Source organism: Pseudophryne corroboree, chromosome 4 (genome assembly GCF_028390025.1).
Source record: "Pseudophryne corroboree isolate aPseCor3 chromosome 4, aPseCor3.hap2, whole genome shotgun sequence".
Taxonomy (NCBI): domain Eukaryota; kingdom Metazoa; phylum Chordata; class Amphibia; order Anura; family Myobatrachidae; genus Pseudophryne; species Pseudophryne corroboree.
In genome coordinates this window covers 615,886,810-615,906,746 of record NC_086447.1, presented here as the reverse complement: position 1 = coordinate 615,906,746, position 19,937 = coordinate 615,886,810, and the positions used below count along the sequence as shown (strand labels likewise).

General features: G+C 43.1%; 1 protein-coding gene across 3 annotated transcripts in view; it reads left to right on the top strand.

Moving 5' to 3' along the window:
• Positions 1 to 19,937, top strand: part of SNX9 (sorting nexin 9) — a 453,672-nt gene that overhangs the window by 403,861 nt on the left and 29,874 nt on the right. For all 3 annotated transcript variants that reach the window (XM_063917657.1, XM_063917656.1, XM_063917658.1), the window contains exon 15: positions 7,898 to 7,987. In XM_063917657.1, the coding sequence (XP_063773727.1) occupies positions 7,898 to 7,987 (90 nt within the window). The remainder of the gene's footprint in view (positions 1 to 7,897; positions 7,988 to 19,937) is intronic.

Sequence of the window (19,937 nt, the reverse complement as noted above, 5' to 3'; positions counted from 1 at the left end):
ACACTATTTTCTAACATTTTCTTTAAAACCAAAACCATGGTGGGCACCAACTAGGCCTAGTGATGCGCACACTGAACATTAACAAAAACAATTACCGAATCAAAGAGAAGAAATATTGATAGTTAATTATAATAACTAGAACTAAAAATACAAAGTAGGTTAACACACATCCACCCGAAGCGGGAGTACCCGAACTGCTCAACCCATTGCGCTCCATCGACTGGTACCCTAACTAATGGGCGACCGTGACGGGGACCTGGGGGTTAGAAAGTGAGACCTCGCCACCTCTGGGTGTGTATAAAACATCTGATTTCCATTTTCTGAGACCCGCAGTTTGGCTGGGTACAGCAGGGCAAATCGGATATTTTTAATATGTAGGTAGGAACATTCTTTTCTCTTTTGAGTCACGGCTGCCGAAAAGTCCTGAAATATCAAGACCTTATGGCCCTTGACTAACAATTCCCCAGTTTTACGATATGCAGCGAGAATTTGTTCCTTGGCCCTGTAATCCAGATAGCGGGCAATGACTGGACGGGAGCGCTTCCGCGCTCCGTCCTGCATCGCTCCCAACCTATGGGCTCTCTCGATGTGTGGGACTTCAATATCATCTATGATTCCCAATGAGGTGGTGAGGTCCACGCTAAGATAAGAGGAAAGGGCCTGGCCCGTCAAGGACTCTAGTACACCTATAAACCTAAGGTAATTTCTACGAAATCTATTTTCCAGGTCCTCAACTTTATCCTGCAGTTGTTGTATATATTTACATATATATTGGAAGATGCTCAATTAGCTTAGTGATATCATTCAGGTGCTCGAAAGGGAGGGGTACCTGGAGTGTTTTTTTTTTAATGTAAAACAATTTTTATTAATGCATCACTTCACATTACAATAAAAGTTGTATAAACAGTACAAAGTTTAAGATGTGTACATAAAGCATAGAGAGTCGGATATAAAAGCAAGTGTAGCGTTTAGATATGAGCACATAATTCACAGTAATTCACTTCAAGGACCAATGCTATACATTGATATTATTGTAGTCTACACGTACCGTAGAGATTAGGTATAATACAATTTTTACTACAAGAAACCTGCATCTTAGGCGATACGGAGAGGTGGGGGAGGCCGGGGCCCCTGAACACCACCAGTACTCAGTTGTCTAGCACAATGGGAGGGTCCCCCACCGCCACTCTTGGCTCATACCACTCGGTGGTTTTAAAGGAGTATTTAAGTCTAGCCTGAAAATCTACAGGGAGAGTGGCGATATAGCTCTCCCAGGAGTCGAAAAATCTCCCCACCAATTTGTCTTTCTGTAGCGTGGTTTCTAGCCATTGCATCTGAAACAAATGATGGAGCTTTCCCTTAAACAAAGCTAAAGTAGGCGGATCTTTATATATCCAAGATTGCAAAATTGCTTTACGCGCAGCCGCACTAATCGCCATCAACAATCTTTTGCATCCCTTCGTTACCCTTTGTCCAGCCGGAATTATCCCAAAAATCGCCCATTCTGCCGTGAAGGGAATAAAATTTATCAGCTGCTCTGTGACATATTGCCTCACCAAAGCCAAAACGACAGACCATCGGGCACAACCAAAAACAATGCATGAGATCTGCTTTGGGTGCATGGCATTTCAGACATCTGTCTGAATCTACCATGCCCGCTTTATATTGTTTCTCAGGGGAAAAATACGCCCTATGGACAATATTGTAGAAAATCTCATGATACTGTGCCGAGGGTAATAACTTGCAAGAAAGGAGCAGATTGTTTAGCAACATCTCACATGTAAGCACAGGAAAATCTGATAACCATTTTGTAATTCCCGATTGCGACCTTGAGTGATCCATCGGAGTGTTAAGTTTTCCGTAATATATAGATAAGGCCTTTTTAGTGGCCGGTGGTGTTCTGAGAAAGACATCTAGATCATTTGCGTAGTCCGCCCTCGAAAGGGTGTTAAGTATCGAGCATGTGTAGTGTTGCATCTGCAAAAATGCTAGCGGGTATCTTAGAAGAAACGGGTAGGTCTCCTGAGCTTGTGTAAATGTCAGTGGTTTTCCAGTTCCCACATCGACTATGTGTCTGATATCTTTCAGGCCTTCTTTATGGAACATCGTAAACGGAAAGCCCGCCTCCCCACGCTGAAAATCGTTGTTACCGAGAAATGTTAAAAATAAAGACTTGTGTCCCCCCAAATTCCTCGAACGTCTGAGAATATGCCAGAGGCGATAGACTGACCACAGAAGGGGGTTGTCCTTCAACTCATGGTCAAATTCCGCTTCTACACCATGGAGGAAATTTATCAGATTTTTTGTTTTTACAATTTGTGCTTCCAAATGTGTATTAGCATAAGTATCTTGATCAGTTAACCAGTCTCTTAGAAATCTCATTAAAGAAGCCTGGTTATAAAGTTGTGTTCGGAAAGTTTATTCCTCCATTAGCCTTTGACTGTTGAAGTTTATGCATAGCTATGCAGGGCCTCTTTCCTTTCCATATAAATTGTCTGAACAGTTTAGTTATATATGTCAAGACAGATCTACTGATTAGTACAGGTACGGATTGCAAAATATATAAAAGTCTAGGGAATGTGCACATCTTAATCAAGTTGGCCCTCCCTAGATATGAGAGCGTTAAGTGTTTCCATCCTTCCAGTTCTTTCGCTATTGATTCTATCGCCTTCTTTACATTCAGTCTATATAATTCAGCGGGGTATTTTGGGAGTTTAATGCCCAGATATGTTATATACGTATTTGCCCATGTTATTGGTAACCGTCTCCCCCACTCCGGACTTCTTTTACCCGTTTTTAAATATAACCCCACCGATTTGGAAAGATTGACCTGGAAGCCAGATATTTTTCCATAATCGTGTAATAAATCCAAAATGCTTTGGAGTGATTCCCTGGGATTCCCAATATAGACCAAAACGTCATCCGCAAATGCTGATAGTTTTATTTCTTTTTCTCCTACTAAAATACCACGATATGTTGTTGAGTTCTGCAGGATCCGGAATAGGGGATCTATAGATAAGTTAAAGAGAAGGAGCGACAAGGGACTTCCTTGTCTTGTGCCCCTCTGCATAGTTATCTGCTACCCCCTTTTGCCATTAACTAATAGGGAAGTTTGTGGTTCGGTGTATAAATATTTGATGAGCCCCACAAATCTATCGTTAAAGCCTCTGCATTCTAACACTTGAAATAGATGATGCCACGCTACTGTGTCAAAAGCCTTGTGGGTATCCAGGCTCAGTAACATATGTTCCGCAGTATGTAAATTTCTAGATGCCACCGTTGCTGCTATTGCTGTACGGATGGCTTTGACTGATTGGCGATCTCGAACGAAACCATATTGGTGATCAGTCAGCAAGTCGGGGAGAATTAGTTGTAATCTATTGGCCATATTTTTTGTAAATATTTTAAAGTCAGAATTTAGGAGGGTAATAGGTCGATATGAGTCGGCCAGTAACAGATCCCTGTCTGGTTTGGGAATTAGAGTTGTAAATGCTTGAGAAAATGATGGGTATGATGGATTGTCTGTAAATTTTATTAAAAAGTTCTAATAGTGTTGGGGTCAATTCCTGCTTCAATAATTTGTAGTAAGTCCCCGTGAACCCGTCAGGTCCCGGAGACTTATGGGGCTGTAAGGATGCCATAACCTCTTGTCACCTCCTCTTCCTGAATGTCCCCGTCTAGAAGTTCCCTTTGTGCAGCAGTAAGCTCAGGTAGTTTGGCTACAGATAATAAGTCTCTCTGTAATTCTTCCTGTGGGGAAATAGGACAATAAAGATCCGTGTAAAATGTACTCAAGTGTGTTAAAATATCATCAGTTGTAGTGTAGGTTTTGTTTTGAGTTTCGTCCCTCAGGGCCACAATAAAGGAACGTTTCGTTCTTGGTCTGGACATTGTGGCCAATAATTTGCCTGTCCTGTTCCCCCATTTATAGTAGTGAAATTTAGTGTAATCCAAGCGCTGTTGCGCTTGAGCAGTCAGAAATGTATCTAACAGTTTTTTATCTTGTAGACAAATCTCCAAAAGGTTGTCAGATGGGTTGTTTTTATAAGCATTGAAGCTATGGGACATTGCTGCATGTAATGTATGATATTTCTTTGTACTTTCCTTTCGCAGTTTTGCTACATACCCAATTATATGTCCTCGCATCACCGCCTTCGACGTCTCCCAGAACAATATCGTATCATCCCAATGATTGATATTATCGTCTACAAAATTATTCCAGGAATAAATCAGACATTTTTTAAAGTCCTCCGAATTAGAGAGGTAATCCGGAAAACGCCAAAGGCGGTCCACGATCATCTGGGCACCAGTATATAATTCCAGTCTCACCGGAGCATGGTCTGAAATAATTATGTCATCTATAGCAGTATTTTTAGTTTGGTCAAGGAGGTGATTAGACAGTAAAATATAATCTATTCTTGACATAGAACCATGTACCCTGGAGAGATGACTATATGTCCTGTCAGTTTGGTGTAACAGACTCCAAGGATCACTGAGTTGCAATATGACTTTCATCTCCTGTATATACCTCCAGCATGGGGAGGACGGTCTATTGACGGGAGACGACTTGTCCAAAGTGGGATCATCTACCGTATTAAAGTCCCCACCCACCACCAGGGAGTAGTGTACCCTGCTTGCCAAGACTTGTGTGAGCTGGCGGATAAATTCCCCCGTAGCCACATTAGGGGCATATAGATTCACCAAAGTAAATTTATTACCTTCAATGAGTACGTCCACTATCAGGTATCGTCCTTCAGGGTCTAGTACAGAGTCCAAAATCTTATATCTCGGATGTCTGTGAAATATGATAGCAACCCCTCTAGCCTTGGAAGACTGAGATGCCTGTAAACATTCCGCTATCCAGGGGGCACGCAGGGTAGACACATCATCCTTCTTCCAATGAGTTTCTTGGAGGAAGGCTATCGACGGGTGTTTCCGGCGGAGGTGGGTAAGAACCTTTTTCCGCTTAATTGGGGTATTTAAACCTCCCACATTCCATGACATTATGGAGTAATGGGAAATAACCTTAGCCGTATGGTCGTTATTGTTGCTATCCGCCATCATTGATCTCAGATGCATGACATGTGTCGGGTTACGTCTCGCACAATGGTGGAAAATGAAACCCCCCCATCTCAAATGTGGTGCCCTTATGGATCCCGAAGATAGTGCGGCACGAGCCCAAGCCCCCCCCCCCCACCCACCCCACACCTCCGCACAATCACAACATAAAGAGAGCAGGTGAATATGCAGTCAAACCAAAAGTGAAGCAATGCATTTACAATTTTTTTGTAAGAAAACAAACATGGGTCTTCTAACTGACCCATGACATTCAACTGAGGATCCCCATCTCCATTTGAGGGGATGCTCCGTTCATCCAACAACCAGAACATCATGAACGAGATATTCAATAATGTGCAAAAATGTATACAAAATAACATCAATAGAAAACAAAAGAAAGCTTAAACAGATAGGGTATAGATGTACAGGTAATGTCTGTGAGAAAGCGTAACAAGTGGGGCATGGTTGCTTGACAAACCCTCCCGTCAGAGCCATTCCATTTATTGCGGCCCAACGAGGACAGTTTACACTTCTCCAGTTGGGTCACCCTGCGGAAGTGGCCCCAACGCACCCACACCCCCGTCCCATATAATGTGCAACGAGACCTTTGATAGTGGTGAGAAATCAATCCCTAGAGCTAGCGTTGGAGCGTGCAGGCGAGGGGGGACCACTCCTAAGGAAGTGGGATTTCGCTTGTTGGGGATCTGTGAATACTTGAGTGTGGCCATTCTCAATCACCCTCAACTTAGCCGAGTACAGTAAGGCAAATTTTATTCTTTTATCCACCAAGAATCTGCAGACCTCTGAAAATGCTTTACGCTTTTGTGAGACCGGGTACCTGGAGTGTTTAAGGGATTGTAGATCGCCCGGCAAAGTCAGCCCCCGCAGCAGCTTTCATCCACAAAAGGTCCCAGAAGACTAGCCTCCAGGTTCCCTGGATGCCAGCAGCAGGGACGGGCACACAGCTAGTCTTGGCGGTCACTCTCAGCGGCACAGGTGAGGACAGGTTCCAGCGGACTTGGCAGGATCAATGGGGGAGAGGTCAGCAGAGGCAGGTCGTCCCAGGCATCTCAAGCCGATCAGCAATCTGCACAAGCAGCGAGGGATAGTGCACGTCATTGGTACGGCCTCATCTAGAATACTGCGTTCAGTTCTGGATGCCATATCTTCAAAAGGATATAATTACATTAGAGACTGTACAAAGAAGGGCAACTAAAATGATGAAAGGTCTAATTACCAGGAAAACTTACTAGGAAAGACTTAAAGATATTTATATGTATAGTTTGGAGCAGAGAAGACATAGGGGGACATGGTAGAAATATTCATTTATATCAAGGGTTTTAACAAGGTACAGGAGGGAGATATTATTTAATGGAAAAGAAGTATTAGAACACGTGGATACATGCAGAAACTGGAAGGAGGTAGGTTCAAAGGAATCTTAAAGAATAATTACTTTACAGAAAGGGTAGTGCATAGGTGGAATAGCCTCCCTTCAAAGGTGCTAGAGGTGAAGATAGTACACCCATTAAAATATGATTGGTATAGACACATGAATATCCTTACAAAGAACTAAGGATCAAATAGGTTTGAGGTTACCAAAAGGTAAAAAAGGGGCAGACTTGATAGGCCAAGTGGTTCTTATCTGCCGTCAAAGTCTATGTTTCTATGTAATAAAGAGCAAGTAACTCTGCACCTTGGTAAAACCATGTTTCACTGCATGTGGGACAGATTTAAAATGAACAGGGAGATTATGGGGTCGATTCATGAAGCAGTGAAAGGTGTGGAGAAGTGACAATAATGTCAATCCGACTTTTAAAAAAAAAGTCAGATTGACATTATTGAATAGTGCATTGTCGGATCCTTACTTGAATTGAATATACCCCATTGTCTCTCAATTGCGGCTAACCAGTTATTCCCATGTTATTCTACCAAGTCAAGCAGACAATCACATATAGCTTGGCAGATAAGTAAGTGTCTCTAATTGTGGCTGTACTGAGCCCTAAATAACCATACACGTGCCTAACAGCCACAATTAGAGATACTTACCTGTCTGCCACTAATTCTATTTAAGAAATCTATAATATTTCACTGTATCTGCTGATTTAAACATTGTTTCTTTATGCTGATAGCTACCATGCTGTGAAACACACTTTGCTTCTCATTTCAGTCAAAATAAAGGTTAACCCAGTAATTTTCTAATTTGGCTGCGCTGATTTCTATGATCAACAGCCAAAAGCAGAAAGGAACAGTTACCTCAGCTTTGACTGCTTTGACTTCTACTGTATTTTCAAGGACTGGAATTAGCAGTAATCTCTCATCCCCCATCCAATGCCTAGGCAAATGGGGGGCAGCAGAATTCCGAAAATGCTACAATAAATCCTATCACTACTTCAGCAGACTTCGTACAGTGTATCGGTAAATTGCAACACCTTGTTTTTCATATGGGTATGGTAACAGAACCTGGATATCTTTTACCATAATTGTGTTTTCACTTTGTATTTCTGTGTATTTTATATTTTATATTTCGCCTCATACTTTTATTAGTACTATTAGAGGTTAAGTTTTAATTACACATACAGAATTTGTTAATACTATACAAAATGAGTACTCAACCACTTTAGAGTCTTAACCTATGCATGTTATAGGTCCCTTTTTTTCTCTCCTAATTGTCATGTGTTTGCAAAATGACAGGTGGGAGCTGATTGACTGAATCACCATTTATCATACCGAATAAATGTTATCATTCACAAAGCGTTTTATCACTTGTTGATAAATTGCCCCTTTCTTAGATATGAATAGAACCAAATAATGTGTCTCCGTTTTTTGTTTTTTTTTTCAGCCAAAGAAAGATCTGCATTACCTGATGGAAACCAATACGGAGTACAAAGGTTTCCTGAGCTGCTTTCCAGATATTATCTCTGCCCACAAGGTGCTTTAGGACATTTATTTTCATTACATGAACATGAAGCATTTCATACATGTATGTAACTTGGCGGCACTGCAACACACTTGTGCTTTATTCTTTAATCATATGTTCTAGATGAGTTCCTCATCTAGTGCCAACCTGATGTTCTTAAATATCTGCACCCATAATATATTTAGAATATAGGATATTGTATTAATATAAAATGTAATCACTTAATGAAATACAAGTTCCTCTGTTTATTGTTACAGGACTTCAAATGTCACAACCTGTAGCTGAACAAACAACAATAGTAAACACCCTATGTTGCGCTATTGAATTATCACAGCTTTATACACAGTAATTGTACAGATAGATTACCAAATAATGGTTAATGTCCGTTCTATGACTTTATCTGTGGTTGCGTAGTCCTTTTGTTCTCGTAATGCAGTAGGAAACAATGAAACAATAAAAGGTCATTTTAGTTTCTATTATTAATAAAGTTACACAAACAAAATAATGTCCAATGATTCGAAAAAATCCCTCCAAATGATGGGTAGTGGTAGTTGTTATCCAGATTTAAGGGTTCACCCCAGTGTTGATGTTGGAAAGAGAGATGCTCACACTCTGCTTACATGCCTCTACACAGTAAAACACCTATAAAGGTTTCTTTCGTAGTAGTACCCAGTCGTGATTAGTTCAAATGCTCACTTGTATGCTTACTAGTTGTAGAAGATTTAATGCACATAAAAGATATCTTTTACTCTTCCTCAATCTTAGTCTTCTACCAATCAGCTCAAAACCATATCACAAGTAAACAATCAAGAAATATCATAGGTTAATCCTATGTGATTAACAACCATCAAAATTATACACTCTTATGGTGTACCCCCTTAGATTTTATGGGGTGTGCAATGATACTATTTAAAGGGTCATCCTTGGTGAAATTTAGCAAACTTGCCCACATGTATGCTTACACGTGAAATAGTGGTACCATAAATGTAAAGGTATCTTTTATGCGTGCAGATACAGTCAAGATCAAACCATCACCAGAGTCCCCATACCAAGTGCTTATGTAGATTTCCTCTGATGCTCACTTTTATGCTTACATAAAAAGGTGTAATCTGTGCACATCAAAGTTTTTTTTTTTCACATTGAAAGCACCATCATGAAATCACAATCAAAGCAATGCAACATTGAAAGCACTATTATGACATCACAATCAATGCAATTCAGCATTAAATATACCTTTATGACATCACAAGCCATGCAATACAACATTCATTACACATTTATGACATCACAATCAATGAAATACAACGTCAGTGCACCTTTATGACATCACAATCAATGCAATTCAACATTAAATGCACCTTTATGATATCACAATCAATGCAATTCAACATTGAAAGCACCATTATGGCATCACAATCATTGATTGTGATGTCATAGTGTTGTTTTCAATGTTGATTTGCATTGATTGTGATGTCATAAAGGTATTGCATTGATTGTGATGTCATAAAAGGTCCATTTAATTTTGACTTGCATTGATTGTGATGTCATAAATATGCATTTAATGTTGAATTGCATTGCTTGCGATGTCATAATGGTGCTTTCATTGTTTAACTGCATTGATTGTGATGTCATAATAGTGCATTGAATGTTGAATTACATTGATTGTGATGTAATAAACTTGCATTTAATGTTGAATTGCATTGATTGTGATGTCATGGTTCTTTCAACTTTGAATTGCATTGATTGTGATGTCATAAAGGTGCACTTAATGTTGAATTGCATTGATTGTGATGTCATAAAGGTATTGCATTGATTGTGATGTCATAAAAGGTCCATTTAATTTTGACTTGCATTGATTGTGATGCCATAAATATGCATTTAATGTTGAATTGCATTGCTTGTGATGTCATAATGGTGCTTTCATTGTTTAACTGCATTGACTGTGATGTCATAATAGTGCATTGAATGTTGAATTACATTGATTGTGATGTAATAAATTTGCAATTAATGTTGAATTGCATTGATTGTGATGTCATGGTGCTTTCAACTTTGAATTGCATTGATTGTGATGTCATAATTATGCTTTCAGTATCGCATTTCATAGCTTGTAATGTCATAATGGTGCTTTCAATGTTGCATTTCATTGATTGTGATGGCAGAATGGTGCTTTCAATGTTGCATTCCATTGATTGTGATGTCATAAAGCGGCATTTAATGTTGAATTGCATTAATTGCGATGTCATAAAGGTGCATTTAATGTTGAATTGCGTTGATTGTGATATTCATAAAGGGGCATTTAATGTTGAATTGCATTGATTGTGATGTCATAATTATGCTTTCAATATTGCATTTCATTGCTTGTGATGTCATAATAGTGTTTTCAATATTTCTCTAACGTCCTAGTGGATGCTGGGGACTCCGTAAGGACCATGGGGAATAGACGGGCTCCGCAGGAGACATGGGCACTTTAAGAAAGAATTTAGATTCTGGTGTGCTCTGGCTCCTCCCTCTATGTCCCTGCTCTAGTTTGAGACTGTGCCCGGACGAGCTGGGTGCTGTTCAGTGAGCTCTCCTGAGCTTGCTATGAGAAAGTATTTTGTTAGGTTTTTTATTTTCAGGGAGCTCTGCTGGCAACAGACTCCCTGCATCGTGGGACAGAGGGGAGAGAAGCAGCCCTACTCTCTGAAGCTAGGTCCTGCTTCTTAGGCTCCTGGACACCATTAGCTCCAGAGGGATTGTACACAGGATCTCACCCTCGTCGTCCGATCCCAGAGCCGCGCCGCCGTCCCCCTCGCAGAGCCGGAAGACAGAAGCCGGGTGAGTATGAGAAGCAAGAAGACTTCGAAATCGGCGGCAGAAGACTCACATACTCCGGTCACTGTAAGGGTGCAGGGCGCAGGGGGGGGGCGCCCTGGGCAGCATATGGACCTCTTTTGGCAAAAGTATACATATATACAGTTGGGCACTGTATATATGTATGAGCCCCCGCCAAGAAAATGTATATTTAAGTGGGACAGAAGCCCGCCGTCGAGGGGGCGGGGCTTCTTCCTCAGCACTCACCTGCGCCATTTTTTCTCCACAACTCCGCTGAGAGGAAGCTCCCCAGGCTCTCCCCTGCAGATACACAGTAGAGGAGGGTAAAAAGACAGGGGGGGGCACATAATTAGGCGCAAAAATCTATATAAACAGCAGCTACTGGGTTAACATTAAGTTACTGTGTTATTCCTGGGTTTATAGCTCTGGGGTGTGTGCTGGCATACTCTCTCTCTGTCTCTCCAAAGGGCCTTGTGGGGGAATTGTCTTCAGATGAGCATTCCCTGAGTGTGTGGTGTGTCGGTACGTGTGTGTCGACATGTCTGAAGTAAAAGGCTCCCCTAGGAGGAGATGGAGCAAATGTGTGTGTGAGTGGTGTCTCCGTCGACAACGCCGACACCTGTTTGGATATGTGAAATTAAGTGCTAAGGTAAATTTATTGCACAAAAGATTAGAGAACAGACAGGGAATCTACCCATGTCTATCCCTATGTCGCAGAGACCTTCAGAGTCTCTCAATGCTCACTATCCAAAATAATAGACACTGATATCGACACGGAGTCTGATTCCAGTGTCGACTACGATAATGCAAAGTTACAGCCAAAATGGCAGGAAAGTATTCAATATATGATTATTGTTCTAACAAATGTTTTGCATATCACTGATGACTCATCTGTCCCTGACACAAGGGTACACATGTACACATGTTTAAGGGGAAGAAGGCTAAGGTACATTTCCCTCCTCTCATGAAGAAAAAGAGCGGGAATCTCCAGACAAGAGACTGCAGTTTCCCACAAAGAATTCTCAGGGAGTATCCCTTCCCTACTAGGGCCAGGATACGATGGGAATCTTCCCCTAGGGTGTCACGTTTGCCCAAAAGGTAGCGTTGACTTAACAGCTATCCTCAGGGATCCTGCAGATAGCATGCAGTAAAAGTACTTTGAAGTCCATTTACACACATTCTGGTACTATACTCAGACCGGCGATTGTGTCGGCATGGGTTTATAGCGCTGTAGCAGCGTGGACAGATACCTTGTCAGCAGAGATTGAGACCCTAGTATGTGTATATATATATATATATGTATATATAGATATATATATATATATATATACAGATGTGGACAGCCGGCACTCACTCCAACCAGACATAAATACCCAGGTGCCTCCTGTATTGGTTTCACAACCGAATGTATAGAAGGAAGGCAGCGGCACTCTCAGGTTTTCGATTCAAAATAAACTGGACACAGCGGTCTCTGGTTCAAACTTCAACGTTTCGATATTTTACTATCGTCATCAGGATAAGAACATTACAAACAAAAAACACTTAAATAACTACTCACCCCACCTCGTGCAGACAGACCAGACTTCCTGTGCGCCCGGCCGCGCGGACGGTCTCCTAGCAACCAATACAACAAAAACAAAAGAACGTGTGTGCACATTAGTACATCAGAAATATATTAACCCACTTCGGAGACTGCTAATGTACAATACATAATACATAACGGACTGTAATAGATATAATCCAAGCTTAATGCATAAATGCTGGACATAAACAGATTAGACCAATCGTTAGGAAAATTATTAGAAGTAGTCAATTTAAATGAATACCCCGTATTATCATTGGTAGATATGACTAGAAGGCAGCACGTATCAAAATTAACCCCGAGTAATCAAAACTATAGTCAAAAGCATAGTGGGACATATACGGTCATAAGAAACAATTCAAGGGAAGATGCTCATTGAGACCTTTTGGCGCTATGGTACTTAATCGGTGTATCCATCTTGCCTCTCTTTGTAGGAGAGCTTTGCTCCTATCTCCCCCTCTTAATCGCTTAGGTTCAGCATCAATGATTTTATATCTCAAGGTGGCCAGACTGTGGTTCAATAATTTGAAGTGTCTGGGCACCGGTTGATTCATGGCATCTTTCCCACCCTCTAAGGCATGTCGAATGGCTGACCTGTGGAGCGCCATGCGCTCTTTGAACTGTCTTGTGGTCTTCCCTACATAGAGAAGACCACACGGACAGCGGATGATGTACACCACAAAGGTGCTACTACATGTCAGCACCTGCCGAATGGCTATCCGCTCCCCCGAATGTGAAAGAAATAGACATTATGATCAGGCAGTTTTTGGCCAGAGGATACAACTATGAGAGCCTCGTTGCAGCAAAGAATAAGGTACTGGCCATCCCTCGGACAGAGACTTTGACTTCTACAGTTGCTACAAGGAAACAGAAAAAGGACATTGTACCGTTTGTCCAACAGTTTAATACTGCTAGTCCCACCATCTCGAAGTCCGTGAAGAACTTATGGCCAATAGTCACCTCGGACCCTGATCTCTCTATGCTGAAAAACTCCAAAGTGATGGCCAGTTACACAAGGAATCGTAATTTGAAGGACTGGCTAGTAAAAAATGATATATCTGAGAAAAAAGCAGCTGGCCCCACCACCTTTCTGACCAGGAAGGCTGGATGCTACCGTTGTACAGGGTGCATTACGTGCAGCTACCTGGAGCATGGCAATTCTTTCTCCCACCCACATTCGGGGGAGCGGATAGCCATTCGGCAGGTGCTGACATGTAGTAGCACCTTTGTGGTGTACATCATCCGCTGTCCGTGTGGTCTTCTCTATGTAGGGAAGACCACAAGACAGTTCAAAGAGCGCATGGCGCTCCACAGGTCAGCCATTCGACATGCCTTAGAGGGTGGGAAAGATGCCATGAATCAACCGGTGGCCAGACACTTCAAATTATTGAACCACAGTCTGGCCACCTTGAGATATAAAATCATTGATGCTGAACCTAAGCGATTAAGAGGGGGAGATAGGAGCAAAGCTCTCCTACAAAGAGAGGCAAGATGGATACACCGATTAAGTACCATAGCGCCAAAAGGTCTCAATGAGCATCTTCCCTTGAATTGTTTCTTATGACCGTATATGTCCCACTATGCTTTTGACTATAGTTTTGATTACTCGGGGTTAATTTTGATACGTGCTGCCTTCTAGTCATATCTACCAATGATAATACGGGGTATTCATTAAAATGGACTACTTCTAATAATTTTCCTAACGATTGGTCTAATCTGTTTATGTCCAGCATTTATGCATTAAGCTTGGATTATATCTATTACAGTCTGTTATGTATTATGTATTGTACATTAGCAGTCTCCGAAGTGGGTTAATATATTTCTGATGTACTAATGTGCACACACGTTCTTTTGTTTTTGTTGTATTGGTTGCTAGGAGACCGTCCGCGCGGCCGGGCGCACAGGAAGTGCGCGGCGCTATGGAGTGTCGTCACTGGACCCGGTGCCCGCGACGATGGTCTGTCTGCACGAGGTGGGGTGAGTAGTTATTTAAGTGTTTTTTGTTTGTAATGTTCTTATCCTGATGACGATAGTAAAATATCGAAACGTTGAAGTTTGAACCAGAGACCGCTGTGTCCAGTTTATTTTGAATCGAAAACCTGAGAGTGCCGCTGCCTTCCTTCTATATATATATATATATATATATATATATATATATATATATATATAAACAAGCCCAAAGAGACATTAGTCTACTGGGTTCTAGAGTCACCGCTATGTCGATTTCTGCTTGACGTGTCCTGTGGAACATGCAATAGACAGGTGATGCCGACTTAAGAGGCATATGGAAGGTTTACCTTACAAGGCTGAGGATTGTGTGGAGAAGGGATCTCGGACCTGGTCTCCACAGCTATAGCTGGTAATTCTGATCTTTGGCCTTATATTCCAGCACAGCCTAGGAAAGCACGACATTATCAAATGCAGTCCTTTCGATCACAAAGAAACAAGAAAGTCCGAGGTGCGTCCTTTCTTGCCAGAGGCAGGGGCAGAGGAAAGAAGCTGCACAACACAGCTAGTTCCCAGGAACAGAAGTCCTCCCCGGCCTCTACAAAATCCACCGCATGTCGCTGGGGCTCCACAGGTGGAGCTAGGCCCGGTGGGGGCACGTCTTTGAAATTTCAGCCACAAGTGGGTTCACTCCCTGTTGGATCCCTGGGCAATAGATATTGTGTCTCAGGGATACAAGCTGAACTTCGAGGAGATGCCCCCTCACCGACGGCGCTGCCGGCTTCCCCCCACGAGAGGGAAATAGTGTTAACTGCAATTCACAAATTGTATCTTCAACAGGTGGTGGTCAAGGTTCCCCTCCTTCAACAAGGAGGGGGTTATTATTCGACCATGTTGTAGTCCCGAAACCGGACGGCTCGGTCAGACCCATATTGATTTTAAAATCCCTGAACATATACCTGAAAAGGTTCAAGTTCAAGATGGAATCGCTAAGAGCGGTCATCGCAAGCCTGGAAGGGGGGGATTTTATGGTGTCTCTGGACATAAAGGATGCATACCTTCATGTCCCCATTTATCCACCTCATCAGGCGTACCTCAGATTTGTGGTACAGGATTGTCATTACCAATTTCAGACGTTGCCGTTTGGTCTCTCCACGGCACCGAGAATATTTACCAAGGTAATGGCGGAAATGATGGTGCTCCTGCGGAAGCAAGGGGCCGCAATTATCCCATACTTGGACGATCTCCTCATAAAAGCAGGATCAAGAGAGCAGTTGCTGATCAGCGTAGCACTTTCTCTGGAAGTGTAACGGCAACACAGCTGGATTCTAAATATTCCAAAGTCGCAGTTGGTTCCTACGGATCGTCTGCCTTTCCTAGGCATGACCAGAAAAGGGTTCATCTCCCGATAGAGAGAGCTCAGGAGCTCATGACACTGGTCAGGAACCTCTTAAAACCAAAACAGGTGTCAGTGCATCACTGCACTCGAGACCTGGGAAGGATGGTGGCATCATACGAGGCCATTCCCTTCGGCAGGTTCCATGCGAGGACCTTTCAATGGGACTTACTGGACAAGTGGTCCGAATCACATCTTCAGATGCATCGGTTAATCACCCTATCCCCCAGGGCCAGGGTGTCTTTCCTGTGGTGGCTGCAGAGTGCTCACCTTCTCGAGGGTCGCAGATTCGGCATTCAGGACTGGGTCCTGGTGACCACGGATGCAAGCCTCCGAGGGTGGGGAGCAGTCACACAGGAAAGATATTTCCAAGGTCTGTGGTCAAGTCAGGAGACTTGCCTTCACATCAACATCCTGGAACTAAGGGCCGTATACAACGCCCTACGTCAAGCGGAGACCCTGCTTCGCGACCAACCGGTTCTGATTCAGTCAGACACCATCACCGCAGTGGCTCATGTAATCCGACAAGGCGGCACAAGGAGCAGGGTAGCGATGGCGGAAGCCACCAGAATTCTTCGCTGGGCGGAAAATCTCGTAAGCGCACTGCCAGCAGTGTTCATCCCGGGAGTGGACAACTGGGAAGCAGACTTCCTCAGCAGACACGACCTCCACCCGGGAGAGTGGGGACTTCATCAGGAAGTCTTCGCACAGACTGCAAGTCGGTGGGTACTGCCACAGGTGGACATGATGGCGTCCCGCCTCAACAAAAAACTACAGAGGTATTGCGCCAGGTCAAGAGACCCTCAGGCGATAGCTGTAGACGCCCTGGTGACACCGTGGGTGTTCCAGTCGGTCTATGTATTTCCTCCTTTTCCTCTCATACCCAAGGTGCTGAGAATAATAAGAAAAAGAGGAGTGAGAACGATACTCATTGTTCCAGATTGGCCACGAATAACTTGGTATCCAGATCTGCAAGAAATGCTCACAGAGGACCCGTGGCCTCTTCCTCTAAGACAGGACTTGTTGCAACAGGGGCCCTGTCTGTACCAAGACTTACCGCGGCTGCGTTTGACGGCATGGCGGTTGAACGCCGGATCCTAGCGGAGAAAGGCATTCCGGATGAGGTCATTCCTACACTGATAAAGGCTAGGAAGGACGTAACAGCTCAACATTATTACCGTATATGGTGAAAATATGTTGCTTGGTGTGAGGCCAGGAATGCCCCTACGGAGGAATTCCAGCTGGGCCGTTCCTTCACTTCCTACAGTCAGGAGTGAATCGGGGCCTAAAATTGGGTTCCATTAAGGTCCAGATTTCGGCCCTATCCATTTTCTTTCAAAAGGAGTTGACTTCTCTACCTGAAGTTCAGACGTTTGTAAAGGGAGTGCTGCATATTCAGCCCCCTTTTGTGCCTCCAGTGGCACCTTGGGATCTTAACGTGGTGTTGAGTTTCCTGAAATCCCACTGTTTGAACCACTCAAAACGGTGGAGCTGAAATATCTCACGTGGAAGGTGGTCATGCTGTTAGCCTTGGCTTCGGCTAGGCGGGTGTCAGAGTTGGCGGCTTTGTCACATAAAAGCCCCTATCTGGTTTTCCATGCGGATAGAGCAGAATTGCGGCCCCGTCCACAATTTCTGCCGAAAGGGGTTTTCATCCTTTCATATAAGCCTGTGGCTACTTCTGACTTGGAGGATTCTGAGTTGCTTGATGTAGTCAGGGCTTTGAAGGTTTATGTAGCCAGAACGGCTAGGGTCAGGAAAACAGAGTCTTTGTTATCCTGTATGCTTCCAACAAGCTTGGTGCTCCTGCTTCAAAGCAGACTATTGCTCGCTGGATCTGTAACACGATTCAGCAGGCTCATTCTGTGGCTGGATTGCCGCTGCCAAAATCAGTTAAGGCCCACTCCACTAGGAAGGTGGGCTCTTCTTGGGCGGCTGCCCGAGGGGTCTCGGCATTACAGCTTTGCCGAGCAGCTACTTGGTCAGGTTCAAACACTTTTGCAAAGTTCTACAAGTTTGATACCCTGGCCGAGGAGGACCTTGTGTTTGCTCAATCGGTGCTGCAGAGTCATCCGCACTCTCCCGCCCGTTTGGGAGCTTTGGTATAATCCCCATGGTCCTTACGGAGTCCCCAGCATCCACTAGGACGTTAGAGAAAATAAGATTTTACTTACTGGTAAATCTATTTCTCGTAGTCCGTAGTGGATGCTGGGCGCCCATCCCAAGTGCTGACTTCTTCTGCAATGCTTGTATATAGTTATTGCTTAAATAAGGGTTATGTTATGGTTGCATCAGGGTTGACCTGTTGCTCTGTTATTGTTCATACTGTTGACTGGGTATGTTTATCTCAAGTTATACGGTGTGATTGGTGTGGCTGGTATGAATCTTGCCCTGGATTACCAAAATCCTTTCCTTGTACTGTCAGCTCTTCCGGGCACAGTTTCTCTAACGGAGGTCTGGAGGAGGGACATAGAGGGAGGAGCCAGAGCACACCAGAATCTAAATTTTTTCTTAAAGTGCCCATGTCTCCTGCGGAGCCCGTCTATTCCCCATGGTCCTTACGGAGTCCCCAGCATCCACTACGGACTACGAGAAATAGATTTACCGGTAAGTAAAATCTTATTTTAACTGCATTGATTGTGATGTCATATAGGTGCATTGAATGTTGAATTACATTGATTGTGATGTACTAAAATTGTATTTACTGTTGAATTGCATTGATTGTGATGTCATAATTGTGCTTTCAATGTTGCATTTCACAAAAGAAACCTTTATGTGCACAGATTACACCTTTTTATGTAAGCATAAAAGTGAGCATCAGAGGAAATCTACATAAGCATTTGGTATGGGGACTCTGGTGATAGTTTGATCTTGACTGTATCTGCACGCATTAAAGATACCTTAAAATATATGGTATCACTATTTCACGTGTAAGCATACATGTGGGAAAGTTTGCTAGATTTCACCAAGGGTGACTCTATAAATAGTTTAATCGCACACCCCATAAAATCTATGGGGGTACACCATAAGAGTGAAGAATTTCTATGGTTGTTAATCATGTAGGATTAACCTATGATATTTCTTGATCGCTTCCTTGTGATATGGTCTTGAGCTGATTGGTGGAAGACTAAGACAGAGGAAGAGTAAAAGATACCTTTTCTGTGCATTGACTCGTCTACAAATAGTAAGCATACAAGTGAGCATTTGAACTAATCATGACTGGGTATTATTACGAAAGAAACCTTTATAGGTGTTCTACTGTGTAGATGCATGTAAGCAGAGTGTGAGCATCTCTTTCCACCATCAACACTGGGGTGAACCCTTAAATCTAGATAACAACTACCACTACCCATCATTTGGAGGGATTTTTTCGAACCATTGGACTTTATTTTGTTTGTGTAACTTTATTAAGAATAGAAACTAAAATGACCTTTTATTATTTCCAACTACTTTACGAGAAACAAAAGGACTACGCAACCACAGATAAAGGCATAGAACGGACATTAACCATTATTTGGTAATATATCTGTACAATTATATAAAGCCGTGATCATTCAATAGCACAATGGAGGGTGTTTACTATTGTTGTTTGTTCTATACACTATTTGGTTTGTGTATGGTGATACATTCACGTTAACATCCACCGTAGCTGACTTTGAGTATGCAGGGGTTGTCTCTTAGTTTTTGTATTTTATTACAACCTATAGTTGGTTGGAAATGAACTAATTTCCCATTTCTGCAGTGGGGTACACTGGTATTCCACAGGGAATAACATCGGGGTGTAGAGTTGGATCTTGATCCGAGGCACCAACAGGCTAAAAACTTTGACTGTTCCCAGGATGCACCACCCCTCCTCCGTGTACAGGAGCTCAGTTTTAAAGTTGGTGCCTGCATAACAGGTCACTAACAGGCAAGGGCTGCGTTAGGCAGCCCTGAAGAATTAGAAGAAGAAAGTTTTTTGTAGACTGAGCAGCAGCACTTTTATGTCCTTAGGACATGCTGTACTGCGGCTCCATCACCTCCCCTCTGTGGCGCTGTTTACTCCCGCGGCCTGGTTCCCGGGTACTTACAGCGGAGATGCACCGGTATCTTGGCACATCTCTGCTGCTCATCTCCAGAATTGCGTGGCTGCAGGACATTGGAAGGAAGTAAGAGGTTCCCCCAGGTGGGACCCGCCTGGTTGAAATCGCGATCCCGTGTGGTCTCTAGGAGACGGACTGCGC